Source organism: Portunus trituberculatus, chromosome 46 (assembly GCF_017591435.1).
Source record: "Portunus trituberculatus isolate SZX2019 chromosome 46, ASM1759143v1, whole genome shotgun sequence".
In the NCBI taxonomy this organism is placed as follows: Eukaryota; Metazoa; Arthropoda; class Malacostraca; order Decapoda; family Portunidae; genus Portunus; species Portunus trituberculatus.
The window spans coordinates 26,804,135-26,822,885 of record NC_059300.1 but is presented as its reverse complement, the minus strand read 5'-3'; the positions used below and the strand labels follow the sequence as shown (position 1 = coordinate 26,822,885).

Below are 18,751 nucleotides of genomic sequence, written 5' to 3'. Positions count from 1 at the left end.
TTAGAAATGATCTTTTCATCGGTATTGTCTACTTTATCGAAATTATTTGTTGGATCATTTTATATATAATTGATAAAATATCGTGAGTGTGGGAGCTGTATGTACTGTACATACTATAATGAAATTTTTTTTGCTGGATAGGGAAGCCTATTTGTAGAGAGGATCGCTGAGGAGAGAGAGGATAGTGACAGAGAAAACTCAGAATCAGGGGCATCGGACACCTTACTTTATTAGCTAGGTAAGCCTAAGAAGCCTCAAAAGTACATAGAAATTGAAGAGAGAGGACAGCCGGGTCACAGGACAGGTATAGCACGGTGTCTGGGCTCAGTCTCGGTCAGTATTGTTAGGAACCATTATGTTAAACTATTATACGAAAGGTTATTAGAAAATGTTTATTCAAAAGAATCATTTTTGATCGTAATCCATTGCTTCATCAATAGCGAGATGTAAAGTAGATACCGTAGAGCACCGATGTGCGCACAACTTGCAAGCAGGCAGGACCGGCGAACGCAACTTTTACTCGACCACTCATTGCTTGAGTGTATAGCAGCAGCAGCAGTAGTATGTTGTGCACAGCACACCGCACTAGTGTGAAATTAAGCAGCCTGATCGGATATCGTTCCCACTGTATAGTGCGGGGCAGGAATGTCACCACAGAAAGCGTGTCAGGTCTAATGGTAAACCATGTTAGTTTTGAAATATTCAAACTTTGACATGAGGTTTTCATCATTATTGTGTCTGCTTTGGCGAAATTGTTTGTTGGAACATTTCGTATATAGTTAATAAATGCATCGTGAGTGTGGGAGCGTTGCGGGTTCGGGAATGGTGGCAATACATCACAACATGTGGCGGGGCCGCGTCAGGTGTTTAGCCTGGGAGGATTGGGCAGCTGACGGTGGGTATGGAAGGCATGATCATACTTCATAGGATCACTTCTATAGTATGATTGCCAAGTTCCCTGACCGAAACTTGGTGTAACTTCATGCCACGATGACGAGGTTGAGTGTCCGTCCCTGAGCGGGAAGATGCCTTTTGGAATATCCAGGGGCTTGAGGACTGTCCATTCCCTGAGAAGGGTGTGGTGGGTCGGGCACAGGCTGAGTGGTGTGAAAATTACTATAGTGATCTTGTTTTTGTAATAGGCTGTAATGGCCGCCTCTCGTTAGGAGAGGATATATGATTAACAATTAATATTATATCATAATCATCACTCCTGTAGCAATGTTTCCAGAATTGTTACTTTTGTAGATGGAAAGTGCAATTGGTATTGAACTGAATTTGAACCTTTGGTATGGAGGAAGGTACAATGAATAGTTATTTCATTCTCAACATTAGAGTTCATAAAAGGAGTTTATTATAGTACTATATTAGCGAATCATTGGTCTAACTGGCAGTCTTGGTGGTCGTGTAAGCCTGTTGCAGTCTAGCTTGGGTTTTCCTCTCGCGACACACAAGCAACTTTAACTTTGATAGTGTGTGCTCTTCACTTGGCCACATTCAAGAGGTTTCTTGTCCTCTGTGAGTGTTAATATCTTGCATGCGTTCCTTCAAAGTGCAGGAAGGGCGAGCCATATTGCCTATAGTCTGACCAGCCTTAATTTACGACCATGGGGGGGGGGCGAGCGTCTCTCTACAGTGTTGCCACGTTTTCACTACTGTTTTGTTAATCTCTCTCTCTCTCTCTCTCTCTCTCTCTCTCTCTCTCTCTCTCTCTCTCTCTCTCTCTCTCTCTCTCTCAAGAATCAAAGGTAAGCAGAGAGGGTCATTTATAATTGTATATATATATATATATATATATATATATATATATATATATATATATATATATATATATATATATATATATATATAAGTGAGTGGCACGAGGTCAGTCACGTCGCCACCACAATGTGTCAAGGCCACCAGCTGGGTGTGGAAGAGTTGCCGCTCACAAGTGAAAAATGCTTCTTCTTTTTTTTCACTTAGGTATTGGCATATACCTACTATTTTGTAAAAATAGAAACTACACATTAGCTTGGCTTACGAATTATGAATGCGATTATGCTTCACCCTTGAAATTACTGTAAAAGCCAGTAAATGTGAGCATTTTATCTTATAATTATAGCAACATCTGGTACTACAAGGTGAGGCTATTCGGCCTGGCCAGGCTGGGTTCATCAGTATTACCGCCACTCACAAGACTTCTACTATTTCTTTTTTTCTACTTTGTATAATAGATTATTTCTTTTTTCCATGCTCATTATCTTATATCTGTAACGCTGATATTATTACACACCCTAAACATACGCTAAGTACCATTATAAGTTACTACAGTTGATATCAGCAACACTGTTGAATATGTATGCCAGGTTTGTATGGTACTATATAGTTTTTTTATGCATATTTTTATGCATACTGTTGATTCAGCCATCTATATACACAAGTCGAAATTTTATACATCTGAATTGATGGTATTTGCGATGCCTTGTACACCAATAACTTCCATTTCACATGGCATTGTTTGGAAACGTGGCAGAACTGTAAAGTTCCCCTCGACCCCCATAGCCGTAAATTAAGCTCGGTCAGACTATATCATCGTGGGGTGAAGGAAAGTTAGTTCTATCTGTGACATTCATATGATGAAGTAAACGTAACCGAAAAAACTCCAAATAAGTTAGCCATCTCAATTTCTCATGAAATAACATTATACACTAATACCGAACACTTTCAGTATAATATTATTATAGTCATAAACAACAAGTGGTGATGTCAATTTGACATCATGACGATTAATTTCTACTATACGAAATTACGATAATTACCTCGATAACCTCTCTACCCGTGTTTGTGTGGCTTGTCTAATGAATGAAGTCCACTGGCGCGCGAGGAGCGTGTAAACACTCGAGCTAGGTTATACATATGCAATATACTTGCATTTGTTCTCATGCAGACAACAAATTGTTGCACATTTCACTTATGATTATAGAGGAATAATGATATGAGGCACATGCACAACCTTACATACTTCATGCAGTAATACTGCATAAGTAACACACACACACACACACACACACACACACACACACACACACACACACACACACCGCGTAGTGTAGTGGTTAGCACGCTCGACTCACAATCGAGAGGGCCGGGTTCGGATCCCGGCGCGGCGAGGCAGATGGGCAAGCCTCTTAATGTGTAGCCCCTGTTCACCTAACAGTAAATAGGTACGGGATGTAACTCGAGGGGTTGTGGCCTCGCTTTCCCGGTGTGTGGAGTGTGATGTGGTCTCAGTCCTACCCGAAGATCGGTTTATGAGCTCTGAGCTCGTTCCGTAATGGGGAAGACTGGCTGGGTGACCAGCGGGAAATCGTGGTGAATTACACACACACACACACACACACACACACACACACACACACACACACACACGCCCGGTAGCTCAGTGGTTAGAGTGCTGGCTTCACAAGCCAGAGGACCGGGGTACGATTCCCCGGCCGGGTGGAGATATTTGGGTGTGTCTCCTTTCACGTGTAGCCCCTGTTCACCTAGCAGTGAGTAGGTACGGGATGTAAATCGAGGAGTTGTGACCTTGTTGTCCCGGTGTGTGGTGTGTGCTTGGTCTCAGACCTATCCGAAGATCGGAAATAATGAGCTCTGAGCTCGTTCCGTAGGGTAACGTCTGGCTGTCTCGTCAGAGACTGCAGCAGATCAAACAGTGAAACACCGCGTAGTGTAGTGGTTAGCACGCTCGGCTCACAACCGAGAGGGTCCGGGTTCGAGTCCCGGGAAACGGCGAGGCAAATGGGCAAGCCTCTTAATGTGAAGCCACTGTTCACCTAGCAGCAAGTAGGTACGGGATGTAACTGGAGGGGTTGTGGCCTCGCTTTCCCGGTGTGTGGAGTGTGTTGAGGTCTCAGTCCTACCGGAAGATCGGTCCATGAACTCTGAGCTCGGTCCGTAATGGGGAAGGCTGGCTGCCAGCAGAAGACCGAGGTGAATTACACAGATACATGGTTATCTGCCCTTGTGGCCGCCACCTTCCAGATTTTAAGCCTCTTATCTCAGAAAAAATAGCATAATTTCTTTCTCGGCTACATCACTGAGCGGCTCCATTAATATAAGCTACTTTTATCTCTTGATTGAAGGCGAGCTTCTCTTAAGTAATGCATTTCTTAAATATATCTTCGAGATACTGAGTACCAGCAACTATCACTGCAGCACCAAACGATACCAATGGGCGTCCGGCTATCCATGGGGCACCAGAATATACCAGCGGGAGTCTGGCTATCAATAGGACACCAAAGGATACCATTGGGCGTCTTGCTATTAATGGGGCACCAAAGGATACCAGTGGACGTCTTGCCTCTTCTTCTCTCCTGGGAATTCTATCCTATAGGCCTCGGGACGCAGTTCATATAAGTTGTGAGATCTAGACTCCTCACAATCCTTAAGATCCTCCACTGACATTCTATCATAAATTTCAAGAGTGTTCCCTTTCTACAAATTAACAATAAGGCTAATCAATATCTCATGAGCCGAATCAAACTCAGTTGCCTTCTCAGTTCTCCTGAACCACTGTCAACTTCCCATCAAACGCAGGAATCACCTTCACTCCTTTCACCATCTGGATCGTCCTTCACCTATCTTCCTCGTAGACAATGATGTGACTTAATCTCTATTCAGGTCTTCTCTAGATCAAACATTGTTCTTCTCAACATCCTTATTCTCATACATTCGTGACTCCTCTGCCTCAAGCACCTTCGCCTCTTTCTTGTCCTCAAATCTGCTGGCTTCTCTACCTTCTTTAGTTTTCAATCTCCTTTCCTCAGCTTCAGCTTCCAACTCCATTTTCCTCATCATCAGCTTAAATCTCAAAGCTTCAGTCATTTTTTCTGTCTTGGAAAATTCACCACTGTTGTAAATGAATAAGACTGACGCGGTCTTGGACACAATTTGTGAGACTATATATATGTCCATGGCCTGGCATCAAACTGTGCTAGATCTACACACACAACCACTCCCGGCACCGCCAGGGTACTCAGGGCGTGAGCCACTTCTGATATATCAACTTTGCCTTACATGCCGCAGGGCCCGCCACAGCACAGATTTATACCATTGTTGATCGAGAAACCAAATCACTGTGGGAAAGTGATAGTGTTACACTTATCATCTTTTATCTTTCTTGTTACCACTTGAAAAAAAAAAAGTGAGGTCAAGATTTCTTTCTTTCTCAGAAAGAAAACACCAATGATTTATACATAACAGCATATCAATCGCTTGTTTAATTAATGAAGCCATTTTCTCTTACTCATCTGATGCAAGAAGGTATTGAGTCTCAATATTAGGAAAATTTCATATGACGGGTTGACACCCTACTACTACTACTACAACTACTACTAATACTAATACTACTTTGTAGAAATTCTGTTATTCAAAGGAGTGATAGTAATTTTGAGGCATGAGTATCTCCAATGCTGTTATGATAATCTAAAGGATAAAAAGAGGGAGAGTCCACCATCAGTCACTTTGCTTATCGAAATGTTATCTTCTGTTCATTGGCTTTGCTTATCGAAGTATTATCTTCTGTTTACCAAGTGAATACTTGGTATTGAAAGTATTCCGTTCTTGTCCATCGATCACCTTCGTCATTTCAGTTGAAGAGAAGAAGTCCTAGGACGCGCGATCACTAGTACCTGCAGGCGAGTTGAGGCGACCCGCGGAGAGGGTCAGTAGAAGCCAGACAACCAGCCAACGAGAGAGAGAGAGAGAGAGAGAGAGAGAGAGAGAGAGAGAGAGAGAGAGTATTTGTGTATGTGTACAAGAGAATCATAGAGCCTCTGTATCCGGCTGGAGGAAGGGATACATTAAGTTTCCTGATGATGCCGTGCAAAAAAAAAAAAAAAAAAAAAAAACCGGCGCCTCACCACTGCTCCGATGTCGTCTTGGCTAATTTGTGCGTCATTGTGATACGTGGCGGCTCTCCGTGGTTGTTATTTGTTATTGTGGTGTGCTAACTGGCGCTCGTATTGTCCGAGAGTGTGTTTGTGTAAAACCTCGTCCACTCCGGGAATTTATCTAGAAAGTGTTTCAAGGTGATGTTACTGAAACTGTTTATTTGCTGAAAATGTTTAAGGACGAACATCTCACTCCATAGGCAAGAGTCTTGTCACCAAGATGAGTGGAACGAGCAGATTTGACGATCTACTCACGCACCTCGGCACCGGACCCTGGAACATGCTGTACTTCCTCGCCTCGTCCTACTGTGAGTAACCCTCACCTAACCGTCATTATTCACACACACACACACACACACACACACACACACACACACACACACACACACACACACACACACACACACACATATATTACACTCAATGTGGATGATTGCCTAATGTGAGCATTAAGCAAAAAATTGCTTCATGTTCATATTACGTAAGCAATTTGCACAATGTGTACAAATTGTCAACATTAGGCAAAAAAGAAAAAAAAAATGCCTGCCAGAGGCTGATGTTCACATTATCCAGCTCAATTTTGTGTAATGTTCACATTAAGTGATTATGTTAACATAGAGACAGTTTTAACAATTGCAATTAATAGGTTAAACATAAATAAAATCACTGAAAGATCAATAAAAAGAGGAAAAAGTCAATCAAAGAGATCTCAGGGTTCAGTTAGAAATTTTTGCATGATCTATCCAGGTGGCAGAGAGAGTTGCATTTAATTTTTGTTTCTCTTTAGGCGGGTTACCACGTGTCGATTTGCGAATGAAATTGCAAGTTGGTAGATTTCCGACTGAATATCGGTGCTTAGCGACTGGAAAAGCAGTCGCAAAACAAGACCAATGTGTTAGTCTTGTTCAGTCGATTTGCGACTTAGCTTATGTTATGGAGTCACGGAGAAAGGTTTGAAAATCTCGTAACTATGTAGAGAAGATTCTGGAGTTGATGAGGGGAAAAGAGCACATCTGGGGTGCCCATCTGGACCTCAAAAGTGAATTCTACGAAAAAAAAAAAAAAAAAACATAAATTGGCGTTCGATGAGATAGCTGCCACTCTCCGATGACTGCTTCCCTCTATGCAGGGTGTTTGTTGTTGGAGGTGAGGATTACAGTACTTGTGATGATTTAATTTGATCCCGATCGTCATCGTCACAAAAGAAAGACATCTTGTTGGGTAGCTGTTTGTTTACATTCACTTCCCGCCAACCAACCGATATTTCCAGTCGCTATGTGTGAACGTGTTACCACTAGAAGGACTCAGTCGATATTTCTATCGATTCGCAAGTTCAGTCGCATATTGATACGTGTGAACCCGCCTTTAGGCAGCTACATCTTCCTGATATACATTGAGTTCTACATTGACACTTAGTCAGTTTGTCCTGGATGACCCCGTTTAGACGTTCAACAGCACCCTGGTAATTTTGAGAATGACGTGGGATTCCAATCACCAGCTTCAGCTCTCTCTGGCCAGAGCGCTGCAAGCTCAGGCTCAGTTGTCGGACGGTGCTTCATTGTATTCACATCAGGCAAAATACGATTCACTAATCTGAAAGTCTTGCATAAATTGAACGTTATGCAAGTAATTTGCCTATTGTAGACATTGAGCATATTGCTTGCTTAATGTGAACATTAAGGAGGGTTTACACGTGTCAATTTGCGACAGAAATTGCAAGTCGGTATAATTTCTGACTGAATTGCGAGTTTGTTTACGTTGTGACGTCACGGAGAACGGTTTGGTAATGTGTCGATGTAGAAAAGAAGATTTTGGAGTTGAGGGAAAAAGAACACATCTGGAACCTCACGCAAATCGGCGGTCGATGAGATAGCTGCCACTCTTCGCTGACTGCTTCCCTATATACAGGATGGTGTTGGCGGTGAGGATTGAATACTTGTGATGATTTAATTTAATCCCAGTCGTCATGGTCACCACAGGAATATATCTTGTTGGGTAGCTGTTTGTTTACATTCACTTCCCGCCAATCAGCCAATACTTCCCTGTCGTTATGTGTGAACGTGTTGTGATTAGAAGGGCTCAGTCGATAATTCTAGCGACTTGCAATTTCAGTTGCATATCGACACGTGTGAACCCGCCTTTAGGCAGAAAATTGCCTATATATTACGATTTATGAGATGGAACTAAGTGAGATTCTCTTACGTGGTAATGATAATAGTTAAGTCAGTGCTATAGTAGCCAGGGTCTATTAGTATTATTTAACCCTGATAGTAGCTGTTAAGAAGTGAAACAGTGCTTTGCGTGCCGCAGGGCTTCTACTGGTGCCTCCACAGTTCCTCAGCGGAGTGTACGTCGCGCCTGCCATCAACTACACCTGCTTGCCTCCAGAGGGAACGAGAGTGTAACTGTGTCTGAGTAAGTATTGTAATGCACATTCTTCTGATGTGTAAAGTTTTATGTACATAATTGTTATAGCCTCTTATTTCGTTAAGGAATACGCATGTCTGCCTTTGCCACTGTATTGAGAGACATTTCCCTATAACCAGAGACTCCTGCAGTTACACAAGAGTGACGGAGGCCGGGGCTGAGGTGGAGGAGGCGTGCACTGAGTGGGACTTCGATACCTCCGTCTTCACCAGCACTCTCACCTCGGAGGTCAGTGAGGAGCGTCTCGTGCCGGCCGGGGACATTTCTCAATTCGTTTTAATCTTTACATTTCTCGGGTGTGTGTGTGTGTGTGTGTGTGTGTGTGTGTGTGTGTGTGTGTGTGTGTGTGTGTGTGTGTGTGTGTGTGTGTGTACAGCCTTCAAGTTTTTTTTTTTTTTTTTTACCCTTTCTCTCTCTCTCTCTCTCTCTCTCTCTCTCTCTCTCTCTCTCTCTCAGCAGCTTTCCTTGATTGGAGAACGTTCCACATTGCCGTGCTGACGTCTGTTTCTCAATATTTTCTATGGTTTCGTTACATCTAGTTTACATTTCGAAATCTTTTGTCGGTATACAGTATACTACTTAGTTCATATTTCCCTCTCATTTCTTTTCAGATTTTTTTTTCTTTTTCTTATCATTCCCTCCCCCTTTTTAATTTCTTTTCGTTTCTCTTTAATTTTCTTCTCTTTTCACATGGTCTTGTATCCACAGTTCTCCTTAGTGTGTGACAAGAAGAAGCTGCAAGCGACCTTCCAGAGTATTTACATGCTGGGCACTTTCTTTTGTCCTTTGATCGGCGGCTATATCGCAGACAGGTGTGTATGCAGTTGACATAGTTCGTTTTTCTTCGTCTTTCTTTTTTTTTTTTTTTTTTTTTTTTCTTTTTTACCTATATAATCTTTCTCCATTCCGCCCTTTCCTCTCACAGGTTTGGACGCAAGGTGGTAGTGGTGGTGACACAAATCGTTGTCACACTCTTCTCAATCATCATTATTTTCTTTAATAACTTCATCATTATCCTGGCACTCCGTTTCCTCCTCGGTTCCAGCAACATGCTTACGTTTTTCATCTACGGTGAGTGTTATATTTATGTCTATCTCAAATTATACTAGTGCTGAATATCTATCTGGCTACTGTATTACAAAAATTCATGGTTTGAGAGATTATCGTTATATGACCAACTAACCAATTAGCATATTACTCAATTTCATGCAATTTCATACTGAACTAGCATGTAGCCCAACTATACAGATGCTGCAGACTGAACTGATCTAGAAGCCACGCCCCTCCCTGAAAGCCGTGTCGATGGAATCACACACTAAGCTCTTGAAAGTTTAATTTTCTTTTTTTTTTTTTTCATCTGAGATATCGTTTACCTAATGAGAACCCTATTCCATGCCCTCTAGAAAAAAGAAAAATCAATTTAAATCCTGAGGTGTAATGATACTCCTTTTTTAGAAATAATTCCAGTCCTAGGAAGGAGAAAATTCAGCAGGAAGAAAATTGCAGAATTTACCAGTATAACGCATGAAACAATGAAGATAATGACTGTTTACTTACATCGCAAAGGGGTACAGATTAGGAGTGATTATAATTGTAGGAAGTCTTCGGAAGCGAAAACACGTGCAAAAGAAAGGCATGTAGTCAGCAAATTCAGAAAAAAAAAAAAAAACAGTAAGAACGTGAAAAGTGTTAGAAAGTATTAATAGATGCAGTACTGCGGCGATGTGTCATTTTCCTTTATTGCTCAACTTTTTGCGTTTCTAATCATGTCACTCGTGGATCAATGAAACGTGATACGTTTTATAAATTTTACTTTATTCATGCTATTTACAACTTATGCAACCAAATACAACTTACGTAAGTTATGGACATCATCATTTGTTTAATAGTGAAATGTAAGTAATGCTGAACTCGTCTCTCCTCAAGTAATCTATATCTCGAAACATTTCAATGTCACATTTTTTAATTGTATTTCTTCGCAGAATCAATATTGAATAACAAGATACACCCTTTACATACCCAGTCTTGCTTTCTATCAATATACAAATTTGACTTTTATTTTGGATAGCATCACAAATCTAGTCACAAAATACTGTGCCGAGTGGTTAGTCCGTATAGTCCAACAGATCTGTCCAGCAATAATTATCGCTTATTGACGTCTAACTTTAGTTTTCCTGTAGTTCCTATTTACGTGTGTGTGTGTGTGTGTGTGTGTGTTTTTACAGCCATGGAAGTGTGTGAACCCAAGCACCGCGGTACGGTGGGTATCCTGATTGGGTTGCCGTGGGCTCTGAGCACCATGGCGTTTGGCGGCGTAGCTTACTTCATCCGGGACTGGCGGTGGCTGCAGCTCGCTGTTTCTCTTCCTAATGTCCTGATCTTTCCTGCTCTTTAGTAAGTTGATGCGGCATTGGCTAATGGTAGAGAGGTAGCCTGTTTATCATGTAGTGTCTTACAATAAGCAAGATCCACGTCGAGCGTCACTTTTCTCATATCCCTTACAAAGCTATTTATTTACTATTATGTCTTCTCGACACTTATTCTTGCGAGCCAACCGTTGCACCAGTACAAACTCTAGTGTAAGAACTTCTTTATTATGATATACCATCAATCTCCTGGTTTTTTTTGTTTTTTTTAAAGTTCATCACTTATCTCCTGTAAAACCTGTATCAAACTAATACCACCAGGTTTTACTAGCAAGTAAATATTTCATGATGGTTATCTGTGCATTGTATTTTCCTTAAATGTAAAGAAAACAAGGAAAATGACCTTTGCACTATGATATGATACACGTTATTTTTTTTTCCCCTAAACCTACAGGCTGCTGTAGCATACTGCATATTAGCATAGTAATATGTAAACAGTTTGTGATTTGTCTGGGATCTGTGGTTTGTGTTTATAGAATTGGTTTAAATGTTTTGTCTGTGGTAGCAATTATTTTTGTGTTTGCTTCAGCCACCGATTCAGTCCACCTCTTATCACAATAATATAGCACATCAGTGGTGTCAGAACAATTTAATGTCCTCTTTCTTGCTATGCCAATGACAACTATGATCAAGTAACATGAATAATGGGCAAGTCCAGTTCTCTCGCCATCCACATATGTGGATCTCTTCTCTTGTTTACTTTAAGTATCTCTTTTGTGTACTATCTTTTTTTACGATGAATCTCTTCACAAAAGGCTATATCGGTGCCAGTAGATGTTCAGTGTAGATAGTAAATGAGCTTTATTTACATATAAAGTTTGTCGAGGATCCGTGAGTAAATATTCACTTTTCGTAGTATAAAGAAAAAAAGAAGGAAAATTTAGCAGTATCAATCAATCAATCATCATACTTGTAAGTGCAATTTATGCTGCCTCCGTCTAATCATATTGATAATCACTGAAGAATTAGAGCAATAAAGAAAACTTTTACCAAAAATTTGCTCACGACTCTTCCTAATGTTTTGGATTGACTTGCCTAGCTCCGCCCACTAGAGACGTGCTGTAGTAATCTTGGCCTCCCTCAGCTTCATGGACGAGTCTCCGCGATGGCTTATCGTGCGGGGCCGTCATGATCAGGCCATGCGGGTGCTCCGCAAGGCCGCCCGCTGGAATCGGGTGAAGCTGCAGCCAGAGGCAGATCTCCGTGCCCTCATGAAAGAGATCCAGGAGGAGGTATAGTGCACCCAGCAAAATTTAATGATGTTGAAATCTTTGCTAATGATATAAATTTATTGTGTAGCGCCATAATAAATATTGTTTTGTAAGATTAATTCAGTTGAGAAAAGAATGTACAATTTGCAAAAACCTGCTGTACAAAATTAACGAGCAAGTCAGGAATGATTACTCACTTGCTTCCTTTCATTATAAAATTATGTTGACTGAGCTTTAGTCTTCATCACCATCACCTTAAATATAAATATGCAAAGCACCAATCATGACTGGTGACTGATGAGTGAGTACTTCAAGTTCAGTGTGATGCAGGAAATTTATTAATTTTGTCCTTACACCGTCAGTCCTCGACGTGCTCATCAGTGCCAGGTAACACAGACATCAACACCAAGAAGTTCCGGCTCACCTTACCCAACCTGCTCAGGTGAGACTCTTCCACTTCTCTCCTTGCTTGCATTAATGAACTCTTCCACGTAATATTATGATATCCATAGGTGAGCGTTATGGCGATGATTTATCGCGATAACGATATCGGGTTATTGATTATCCGATTATCCCCCTTTAGGGGGAACATGAACATGTATTCATTTTTACTTATAACAGTATTTTTTCATTAGTGAAGAGACAAGTTAAACGTTGAATTGATTTTTCACTTTTTAAGATAAATATGAAACAAAACAAATGAATTTATCGATTATTTGATTTGAAATGTCAATATCCTTATCTCTAGTATCAGAATTTTGGATTTATCATTTCATCGGTTATCAAGTGATATATTTATCGGGAGTTATCGATTATATCGGTTATAGCCGGTAAGGCTCTCTCCATCGATTTATCGGTTATCATGATTTATATGTCTATATATTTGTTTTTGTTATCGCGCCCAGTTATGATGATACCCTGATGGTTGAAGAAAGACTCGCCATATGCACCAGTTCTCCTTACATGTTTATCAAAAACTATAACAGCCGTCAAAAGTAATGGCATGTAAGTAGTTTCTTTCAGGTGTGTGTGTGTGTGTGTGTGTGTGTGTGTGTGTGTGTGTGTGTGTGTGTGTGTGTGTGTCTTCTCTCCGGTATGGAGTTGGTTTTGGAATGTGATTTTTTTTTTTTTTTTTTTTTTTTTTTTTTTTTCTCTTGTGCAGTGTTTCATGAATATTTTTACCTTGTCACAGTACACGAGCCATACAAGTCATCACTGCCGTGATATGCATTGACTATTTCGTTGTGAGTTTCGTGTTTGATGGCCTCAACTACAGCGGGGACATCTATAGCGCCGATCCTTTCCTATACATTATACTGAACGGTCTAGTGGAGGTTCCAGGCTATTCCGTCACGGCGCCCATTGTCGACCGTTGGGGCAGGAAGATGCCCACTGTAGTGAGCTACATACTGAGTGGTGTCGTCATCTTTGTGATCGCCTTCATTCCGCCAGGTAATACGTTTTTGTCATGAATGTAAAGTGTCATACCTGCAGCTTTCCTTGTTTTCATATTCCTCTCACTTCCTGCACTCCATCTTTCGTGATCAGTGACTCGTCATAACTGTCCTGACACATTCAGTGTTTATTTCCTTATAACTGCTAAGTTAAAACTAAATTAACATCTTTTATTTATTTATTTATTTATTTATTTATCTATCTATCTATCTATCTATTTATTTACTTATTTTAGTTTCCTTGGGAAGGGAAAGTGTGCTTGTTTTTATTTATTTATTTAGTATCATGGACCTGCCCAACAACTCTTTCATATATATATAAAAAAAAAAAAAAAAAAAAAAAAAAGCAGCATATAGAAAAGCTCTCCTCTTCATTCACCAATTTCTCCGAACATTCTCTCTAATGGTAGATATCACGAACTCTGGTAGTTGTTGCCAGACTCATCAGATAACATAACATAACATATAACATAACATAAATAATAGGATAACAAAGGGCCACCAGGGCCCATCTAGGTTATCCTGTTTCAGTCGCACAGCGACCTCGTCATCAGTACTTAAAGATACACTTACAAGTACACAATACATTATATACTAATTCTAAATATTTGGCCCATTAACAGGGCTAAGTCCTGCAGCGAAATCCTCTACAATTTGTGGTCCCCATACATGGGGATCATGTCTTGTTTAACTATAGTAAATTTCTTATAAAAACTATCATGCAGTGCTATACATAATTATAAATCTAATAAATTTAAGTGCTTATCTAATCTGTTTTTAAACATTGTCAAACTAGTGCTATTTACAACCGTCTCTGGCAATGCATTCCAGAAGTCTACCACCCTATGACTAAAGAAATATTTTCTTATATCTAACCTGCAGCCTTGCTTTCTAATCTTCCTGCCATGATTTCTAGTCCTATTTCCCTCCTCTAAGGTAAAGAAAGATCTCACATCTATGTAGTTTGTATCTGAGAACATTTTAAATAACTCTATCATATCCCTCTTATACATCTCCTCTCAAATGAAAACATGTTTAATTCCTTTAATCTATCTCTATACTCCAGGCGCTTTAATGCTGGTATCATCCTAGTTGCTCTTCTCTGAACTGCTTCTAACATGTTGATATCCTGCCTATAGTGGGGTGACCAGGCCTGTATGCAATACTCTAAATGGGGCCTAACATAGGAATTATATAAGCTACGCACCACTTCCTTACTTTTATAACTAACATTTCTATTTATAAAACCCAGGATCCTATTTGCCCTATTTCTTGCTTCTAAACATTGCTTTGAAAATTTCATAGTCCTGTCTATCACTACTCCTAAATCCTTTCCTTCCTCTACTGCCTCTAGCCAACATCCCTCCATCTCATAGTTAAAGTTTGTGTTGTCTTTACCTAAATGCATAACCTGACACTTTTAGAATTAAACTCCATCTGCCACCTGTCTGCCCATGCTATCAGCCTGTCCAGGTCTCGTTGTATTCTGTAATTGTCCTTTTCACCCTGTACTGCACATGCTATCTTAGTATCATCTGCAAACTTTGATACTTTGCTACTAATTCCTATATCTAAATCGTTAATGTACACCAAGAAAAGAAGAGGTCCTAGCACTGATCCTTGGGGTACCCCACTAACCACTTCCTTCCACTCAGACATTGCCCCATTTAATACTACTCTCTGTTTCCTATCAGAAAGCCATTCACTAATCCAATCAACTAACCTACCCCTATCCCATGTAGTCTCAATTTGTACACTAGCCTCCTATGCGGTACCTTATCAAACGCCTTGCTAAAATCTAGATATATAACATCTATGCTATTTCCATCATCTAACTCCTTGGTAATATATTCTAAGATATCGAGCAAATTTGTAAGACAGGACCTCCCTGATCTAAAGCCATGTTGGGTATCTCTAATTAATCTATTCTCATTTAAATGCTCCCAAATACTACCCTTAATGATTTTCTCTAGTATCTAGTATCTTACATACTATACTAGTTAAACTGATCGGTCTATAATTATTCGCATCATCCTTCCTACCTTTTTTAAATATTGGAGTAACATTAGCTAACTTCCAGTCCTGTGGTATCTCAGCAAACCTAAGTGATCTTTCAAAGATTAACTTAAGTGCTTCAGAAATACTGTCTACACCTTCCCTAAGTACTCTGGCATGTAGCTCATCAGGACCACTAGCTTTCCTATCGTCTAGTTCAAGAATAAATTTCCTAATAATTCCCGGTTTTATATCAATATTTTCTAAAGCTCTTAAACTACTCGTCGCACTGTTTGTAACAGGATTTCCTATTCTTTCCTAGTAAATACTGAAGAAAATTGTTCATTCAATAATTCTACTATGTCTTCATTTTGATCCACTACTACACCATCTTTTCTGAGTGGTCCAATCCTATCCTTATTTCTTTTATCACTGACCTTGTAATAACTATATAATTTTTTGGGATCTTTACTCCCAGCTCTAGCTAGTTTTATCTCTGCTTGCCTTTTACTTTTTTTTATAACCTTACTCAAATCATCTCTGACCTGTCTGTACCTAATCAAATCTACATCTTCCCCACTTTTCTGCAACTCTCTGTATGCCCTCTTCTCTGTGATCTGGCTACCTATCTCATGAATCCACCATAATGGCTTCCTTTTTCTCTGCCTTATATCTTTGTAAGGGATACACTGCATCACTATACCCTTTACTACAACCTTAAAAATATCCCATATCTCCTGTGCAGTTTTATTTCCAAAACTATCTTCCCAGTTTACCTCTCCTAAGATATCATAGCATTTCACAGAGAAGTTGATCTATTGCATATCGAGTATTGTTGGGTACTCCATTATCATCTACGGAGATAGTAAAATAACGAGACTATTTTAAACATGTATATGACAGAAACACTTTAATAGTAGAAATGAGGTTTTATAAATGAAGTGTCTCATACCATCTGTATTCCTTTCGTAATTTCAATAATATTTAAAAAAAAAAAAACGCTAGAAATTAACAGTATCATACGTGGGGATCGCGGAGATAAAAGTAGACTTCCTGTAAAAAAAAAAATAAATAAAAAAAAAAATCATCAGTACAAAAACAGAAATGTCTACGTGGGTCAAAATGATAGTATAGAGTTTGATCCAATAAATCTGTGTTCGTGATGAATCTTAATGTTATTGTACAGACCTTCCCGCGCTGATTTTGACGTTGGCTCTGGCTGGAAAAGTGTGCATCAGTGGCGCCTACCAGATTATTTACTTGTATTCCTCCGAGCTGTTCCCGACTGAGGTGCGGATGCAAGGTATCGGCGCGGCCAGTGTGTTTGCTCAGTTGGCGTCGACAGTAGTGCCTTTCGTCACTTCTGTCCTGGTGTGTATTTACTTTAGTTGTACGTTATAGGGTTCGAGCGGATCTCATAAAGTGACCTGTCTCCATATCTACATTTATCCAACTTTTCCTTAAATTTGTGAACATTTTCTGCTGTTACAGTCTCTTCACTTAATCCACTCCAGATGTCCACTGTCCTTTTTGGAAAACTTTACTTCTTAATGTTCCTCAGACACTGACTTTTCATGATCTTGATTAGACTGTCCTCTTGTTCGTCATCTCCATCCTCCGTCAGTATTACTAGGTCGTGTGTGTGTGTGTATATATATATATATATATATATATATATATATATATATATATATATATATATATATATATATATTTATTTATTTATTTATTTATTTATATATGAGAGAGAGAGAGAGAGAGAGAGAGAGAGAGAGAGAGTGAGAGTGCTCGTGCGCGCGTCTTCATAACTGACGAGACGAGATAAGATTTAAAATCTTGAAATAAATTCTGTTACAATGATACAGGACATCACTCTCCCACACAGGGCTCAGTGCTGCCGTGGTTGCCGTCACTCATTTTCGGCATAGCGGCGGCAGCAGCAGGAGCGTTAACGGTGACGCTAAGGGAGACAAATGGCATGCCGTTACCAGACACCATTGCTGACCTATCCGCCCCAGCCAAGGCTGAAAATGACACCAAGAAGTGAGCTACGTGTCCTTTCTCTTTCTCTCTCTCTCTCTCTCTCTCTCTCTCTCTCTCTCTCTCTCTCTCTCTCTCTGTGTGTGTGTGTACCTACATACAAGTCGTACCTTTCTACAGATGTCAAGAACCGCTGATGAGTCACCACACCACAGACAGGTCGGAGGAGAGTTCATGCCAGAAGGAAGAGGACAACTCACCCCCGTCCCTTGCCTAACTAAGGGACGTGAAGCGCCACCAATAAAACTTACCGATGTGTACTTGTTTCGTGGAGGGACAGTTCGAGGAGGCGTAGCTGACAAGAGTGGTATAATGTACGCTGCTTCATGAAGGGTTAATACGTGTTGGCTATGGAACTGCCTCTTTGTGTATTGGAATCAGTACAAAGGAGTTAGACCAAAAAAGATCTCTGGTTTCGTTAACATGTCCTAATGGTGAAAAATATCTACCTTAGACTGGATTTGTTCTCATTCAAAGGCCGTCTGCTCCGATCTGACGTACGTGATCTTGGTATGGAAAATTTTAAATGAACATTCCTCACATTGTCTAATTTGTTTGAATTGACTGATGTCGCTAGAACTCGTGATTATAGCAGAAAAAAAATAAAAATAAATAATAAATAAAATTATGAATTAATAAACAAATAAATTAAGTAAATACATGTAAATAGGTAAAGGGGCTATCACACTGGGCCTATATGATACGCGGAACGCGGGCCATGAATCTTGGTACGAAACCAGGAACACTATCACACAAGCTGCCCGCGTTCTTGCTATGCTAGGCAAACGGCCCACCAACCAAGACAAAACCTAGTCAAAATAAACCAGAACAAAACCATGCCGCTTATATCTCAACCTGTGTTTTATCTTGGAACTGCATTTGTACTTTCTCTTGTTCAAGAAAAGTAAGTAAAAAAAAACGAGAGATAAGCGGAGACGTGCGCGACGGCAACTTTAGAGTCAGAGGTGGTTGCCATGAGCCCAAACTATCGACATTATATTATAATGTCGATAGTTTGGGCTCATGGCAACCACCTCTGACTCTAAAGTTGCCGTCGCGCATTTAATATTCCAATATGAAAAATTTTGTCACGTTCTTTTTAGTTCATATGAAAAGTTTTTATTACATATATTATGTTTACTTTTCCATTGGGATAGTATACGGAGAACCGGGATGGAAATGAAGCCATCCCAACTTGGTTCCCTAATCCCGGGCAAGTTCCAGCTATCTGGAGCGGATGTTCCTGGTTCCACGTATCATAA

At 40.1% G+C, this 18,751-nt stretch overlaps 1 protein-coding gene and 1 non-coding gene across 2 annotated transcripts; both read left to right on the top strand.

The window, feature by feature from the left end:
- Positions 1-910: 910 nt before the first annotated feature.
- LOC123520377 lies at positions 911-1,106 on the top strand. Its single transcript, XR_006679248.1, has one exon. It is a non-coding gene; the product is annotated as a small nucleolar RNA U3 (small nucleolar RNA).
- A 4,787-nt stretch (positions 1,107-5,893) lies between these two features.
- LOC123519975 (organic cation transporter protein-like) lies at positions 5,894-18,323 on the top strand. Its single transcript, XM_045281732.1, has 12 exons — positions 5,894-6,244; positions 8,247-8,337; positions 8,483-8,591; positions 9,072-9,175; positions 9,289-9,434; positions 10,589-10,757; positions 11,874-12,021; positions 12,363-12,442; positions 13,193-13,452; positions 16,636-16,820; positions 17,335-17,492; positions 17,610-18,323. Exons 1-12 carry the CDS (start codon positions 6,157-6,159, stop codon positions 17,704-17,706), a joined length of 1,635 nt encoding a protein of 544 aa, XP_045137667.1. The 5' UTR covers positions 5,894-6,156; the 3' UTR covers positions 17,707-18,323.
- Positions 18,324-18,751: the final 428 nt, after the last annotated feature.

What these genes read in the sequence shown, in the direction of transcription:
- LOC123519975 (XM_045281732.1), top strand. Translation starts at nt 6,157, where the DNA reads ATGAGTGGAACGAGCAGATTTGACGATCTACTCACGCACCTCGGCACC. An exon ending in TGAAAGAGATCCAGGAGGAG is followed by an intron (nt 12,022 to 12,362) that starts GTATAGTGCACC and finishes TTACACCGTCAG; the next exon opens with TCCTCGACGTGCTCATCAGT. An exon ending in GCTGAAAATGACACCAAGAA is followed by an intron (nt 17,493 to 17,609) that starts GTGAGCTACGTG and finishes ACCTTTCTACAG; the next exon opens with ATGTCAAGAACCGCTGATGA.